The 5,244-nt window shown below is 42.1% G+C and overlaps 1 protein-coding gene across 1 annotated transcript in view; it reads left to right on the top strand.

The window, feature by feature from the left end:
- Nucleotides 1-5,244, top strand: part of T265_05319 (hypothetical protein) — a gene marked incomplete at both ends in the record, with an annotated part of 39,463 nt that overhangs the window by 32,477 nt on the left and 1,742 nt on the right. Inside the window, 2 exons of the mRNA XM_009170302.1 lie at nucleotides 831-1,101; nucleotides 1,906-2,052. Of these exons, the coding sequence (XP_009168566.1) occupies nucleotides 831-1,101; nucleotides 1,906-2,052 (418 nt within the window). The remainder of the gene's footprint in view (nucleotides 1-830; nucleotides 1,102-1,905; nucleotides 2,053-5,244) is intronic.

The following is a 5,244-nucleotide window of genomic DNA, read 5'->3' on the forward strand; positions in this document are numbered from 1 at the left end:
AGATTCAGCTGGGTTCCGGGTGAGTCTTTCGAAAAACCAAATTAGCTTGCAAATGTGTGTATTTCGCTAGTTTAGCGGTGCTTTAGGTTGGTAAAGGTTAAAGAAAAGAGGCATTACCGAATTACTCGATCCAAACCTACCGTCTGAAGTCTGTTGAGCGATGGAACGCGTCTTCTGCCAACATTCCGTTTCTTCTGCTCAGCGAACAATTCCATACAAATCACGAGTCGTTGCAAACATTATAAGTTCCAGAAATGAAAAGTTTCTGCTGAATTTTTAGACGCCATGGCGTCGTGTCCGCAGAACGTATAAAAAGTTTCCACAGATTCCAAGAAAAGTAGCGGCTGTTGTATTTCCGGAAATCGCTTCTCTTGGAGTCGATAGTGACTGGGTTAACTGGGGCAAAATCTGTGCCCAGTTTAAGCGTGATAGCATTCGAGATCTAACCTCTCAGAATCCACTTAAATTACCACTGTCAGTTACCGCGCACATGTGGTAGTATTTGTTTATGGTATCTCATGGTAGATGTACTATTTTACGTTGATTTCGCATTTCTCACAACTGTATCGGACGACAGCGTATTGGTTTTAACGAGATCTCGTTCCTTGCTCGTTTGATGATACCAGTCCGAGAAGGAAAGCCTTAGTGTTCCGGGAACCGCCCACGTCTTCAATAGAAAATGAGTAAAGTTTCGCTCTACAAACAAGCAGTCCCTTGGCGTTTCGTCAATATTTGACCAATCTCCATTCAACGGGCACACGTTTGCGCATCTTTTCTCCACTCTTTCAAACTATACAGTTGTACCTTTATTTCCACTTCACCCGACACAGTTACACCTGGCCACTTTACTCGGAAGTGACCTTTTGCTGGTTCGCGCTTACGAAGGAATTTCATTTGATCAATTTGTCAGTGGATCAGTGGTTGCTTCAGTCTTTGTAAAGTTTGACTTTAACGATTCCATGGCCAAAATGTACGACAACAAATCAGTCATGGAGCATCTGGTTTCAGGTGGGATGCGATTGAGTGAACCCAACCTACCGGTTCCGATTCCTTCTCTCATAATCTTTGAGCGACAAGACGCAGCAGTGTTTTCTGTGCAAGGTGAGTTGTTATTTTTAGACAGCTATTTTAAACAGTGGTCTCTTCCCGTTAGGAAAATCCTTTCGGATATAGTGACGTTTGAGTTGAAACCGGAGTGCTTTCTTCAGGGTTACAAACGAATAAGAACCGTTTCCAAATCCCTCTCACTTTGATCTTAAACACTAAGTTATTTCACATTTCTCAAACGCTTTACATCTGGCAAACTTCTAGCAAGGTTCAAATATGACAAGGAGGTAGTCAACAGGGGAGAAAATGGCTCTCTACAATTCGACTATATCGATTAAGGAGAGCAGTGGACTGCAAAAAATTTTTCATAAAGCACCAGTCCCCGCCTCACATTTTATGTAAGAATAGAAAGAAGACGTAGTATGGATACATTTAATCCAGGTAGATCTTTATATCAAATGAAGTTTTACAGGATAGACAGGATACAAGAACTACATTGTCACACTTGATTGTGACTGAGTCAGGTGGCAAAATATCTGAAAAAAAAACTGGATGAAAGTCGGTTGGGGAGTAAAGCTGAAATTCTTTTGTTTTCAATATGATAAGTTGGGCTTCCACGATTTGCTGAACGTATGGCCGAAAACCGAGTCACGTGGGTTACCTACTCCTGGGGCAACGCGATTAGTTTTGATAATGGCTATCAAATAGTGTCATTTGTTTTATGTGCCACCCAGGTACAGTCCAACAGGACCACTTACTACCTATAGACAGTCTGTCAGTGACGATCTCATTTCCAATAAGACTATTGGCAATGACTGGACATTTTCGCACAATATACTACTTATTTGACCTTTTCAGCAACCGATCCTTGCAGCTCGGGAAACAATGACTGTTCGGTCAACGGCATTTGCGTTCCACTCAGTGGTACAGTGTATACGTGTGAATGCAAACCGTTCACTATAGATGCTTCCCCAAACGGATTCTACCCTGGTCGACGATGTATTTGTAAGTTGTGCCACGGTTTGATTTGTGCTGCTTTAGATACCTTCATTTCGTGTGTAGTATTCGTTGGTCATTGGCTCCAATCCACAGGGATCAAGTCAGTCCATCCGTTCCAAGATGACTGATTAAAAACCAGCTGGACATTAGAAATCACTAGTGGATATAAACGATGCTTTTAGAAGTTATTCAAAAAAAACAGGAAGATCACGACAATGTTATACATTCAATAAGCTGAGACACGACACGCCACTCAACTATGATAGAAATTTTTGGAGCAAACCTATACTCAGAGGCCTTCGAACAAAGCATTAAGAGTCACACTCTTATGACAAAGACGCGCATGTTCCGGACATACGATTAACAACAGTTGAACGGTCGCATATTCGTGGGCCGTATTTCGTTGACACCTTGAGTAGAGTTCATGGGAAGTGTGGGTCTCTGTTCATCAGTGACTGCCAAGACGGAGTGAATATCCGACTGACGTTCCGTGTTTTCTTGACGAAGAATTATTAGACTTTCACGTCAGGTTAGACTAACGTCATGTGATTAGTTGCTCAAACAAGTGCTTTGCCGGATGACCACAGTTACGAAAAGTTTGTTAAACTAGACTTTTAGTAGATAAAATTCGAGCCCTTATAAGACATTCACAAAATTAGTAGAACCTGATGAGTAGACCCTGTATTCACATGAGTTTTATTCAAATAGCCAAACTGGTATCCTGGAACAATCCTTTCATTGTTCTACAATAAGAAAACTTGTAACCGATTTGTCCGGAAACCGGGAATTCTACTCCAGTTTTTTTGTATAAATATTCTGTGAATGATATTTTACCATCGAAATTTTTGGGTTGGTTTATTTTTTCACGATACTTTGGACTGCACAAGTACGCACACGCCACCTTGACTTAGTTTTGGAAAATACAGGCTTTGTGAAGCTCCTGGGGGAAAGGATTTGACCATCCAGCCTACGCAAGGTACGGGGGTATAGGATCGGGAAATCAAAGGCAAAAGCTTATCCTCAGGTAGTGTGGAAATGTGTGTCTGCCCTATCGTTGTATTCGAGTTTGATTTGTTGGTATATATTCTACGTAGATTAGCAGACAATCAGACATCGCACTCACTCAAATTCTCAGAGTACGATAGAAGGGTATCGACTGTCATTTCAACGTTTGGCTGTTTGGCCACTTTCTGTCCATTTGTCGTTCACTGATGTACTGTTAGGCCGATTTTAGTGTACCCTATGAAGATAAATGACGTGCCAAGTTTTCTTCTAATTTTTGGTAATATAATGGGCAAATACCTGCAACTATCAAGTAGTATATGCCTGCGACTTGGGTATCGTCAGCGTACCGTGCGTCTGGAAAGATTCTGCATACCTGATGAGCCTTTGATGAATCACAGAGTACTCTAAGTGGACCACAGCATCACCGACAAGATGTCTTGCCCAATACGACCAGGGTGCCAGACGTGAGAGGGGCCGATGATAAAGGACAATAATTGACCAACTAGAAAGAGACGATAAACCTGAAACCTGATTCTCTTGCGTACCTGATCGGTCATAAATGCGCGTGTTTACGGCAGACAGGTTGTGGCACTATTCATCCGTACAAGGAAACCTTATTGGGGAATAGACGCGGTCTATTCGGCTTCCATTTCATGGTCCAGTTGTATCCAAGAGCTTTCTTACTCTGATCCGTTGTTTTGCTCAAGGTGACCAAACTTTAACTGGGCAGTATGAGTTCATAAGCTTGTGGTCATACAATGTCCTCCTGGTAACTCTTGTGATGAAGTTGTCCAACTGAAATCGGGTCAGAAACTCCGCATGATTAGTAACTTGTCATCTAATTCAATCGGGGAAAACTGAAGGTGCTTATCAATACTTGCCTGCTATTTATTCATGGCTGTCTGTACGTTCGCAACCATTAGCGGACTGCAGTTTCAGTATCAAGCAATCTAATGAGGCCACCTTTCAGGATGAAAATGATGTAGCGAACCAAAAGTTGTCGGATTCCGGATACCTATACTAAGCAACTATCGTCCCAAAACGCAACCATGAAGATCAGACAAGGACCATTGCTTTTGTAAAATGAGATGTTCTCTCAATTCTATTCACGACAGAATTCTCAGATGTTTGGATGGCTCACTGTCCACCAGTAGCTAACTTCCTCTCTACCTTACTCATCAGGCTTTGTCCCAATCTTTGTGGGCAAGGTTTGCTGAAAACTTGTTCCAGAATGTCTGTACCAAAGACGTTGAATACCTAAAACAAAGGAAGAGGTCATAAAGCAATCCTTCTACAGCGAAAGATTTCTGACGACATATAGCGCAGTAAAATTTGATTTGTTTGTCCCGAATAAGGAGTGATTTATGCTATTGTCCCAGTTAATAGTAAGCAGAATTTAGCAACCTCTCGTACCGCTCGAGCATGACTCGAGTACATGACTCAAGTTCAAACTACGCCCAGTGAACCACAGTCGTTCAATACTCCCACCGTTCTGCTGACTAGACCATCGTAATGACTCCACCCTAATTATCTGTCACGTGATTAAGTGTTTTATTCGGGGTTGCTACTAGGCCATTCAGCGACAAATGTAAGTTACATTTTAGTAAAAGTCAAACGTGAATAAAAATTTTATCACATGTACTCTCTAGGTGTTCATGCCTGAAAGTAATTCGTTGAAATGGCAGAATTAAGCTGAAATTTATGAGCCCAGCTGATGGAAATTTAAGCTTGCTGGTGATGAGGCGAAGTCACGTGACCTGTGCACGCTCAACTTATTTTCAATTAATTACCTTACTTCGGTGATGTGTGGGGATGAATCTGCATTGTACCAAGTGCGAATATTCACCGTTTATGTTTCCGATCACATGAAGCACGAATCTTGATGCACTCTGCCACGACAGTCCTGGTACTTTTGTTCGCAGCTGAGGAAGGGTCCACTTTCAATGCACTTGTGGCTTGGGATTTTTAGAAATGTATGGTCTTGACACATCTGCCAGAGAGCGCATTCACCCCTCTCCCTTTTCAGCCAGCGAAGTCGAATGAACCACATAGTCGCACAGTGATTGCTGCTGAGGCAGGACGCGATCGATCCTATTATTCTATGGAGGACAAAATAAAGTGCAGAAGCTCTCGCGAAGTTTTCGAGAAATACATTCACTTGCAACTCAATTTGGTTTTCAAGAGAAAACCAAC

The sequence above is a fragment of the Opisthorchis viverrini genome, assembly GCF_000715545.1.
Source record: "Opisthorchis viverrini unplaced genomic scaffold opera_v5_98, whole genome shotgun sequence".
Classification (NCBI taxonomy): Eukaryota; Metazoa; Platyhelminthes; class Trematoda; order Opisthorchiida; family Opisthorchiidae; genus Opisthorchis; species Opisthorchis viverrini.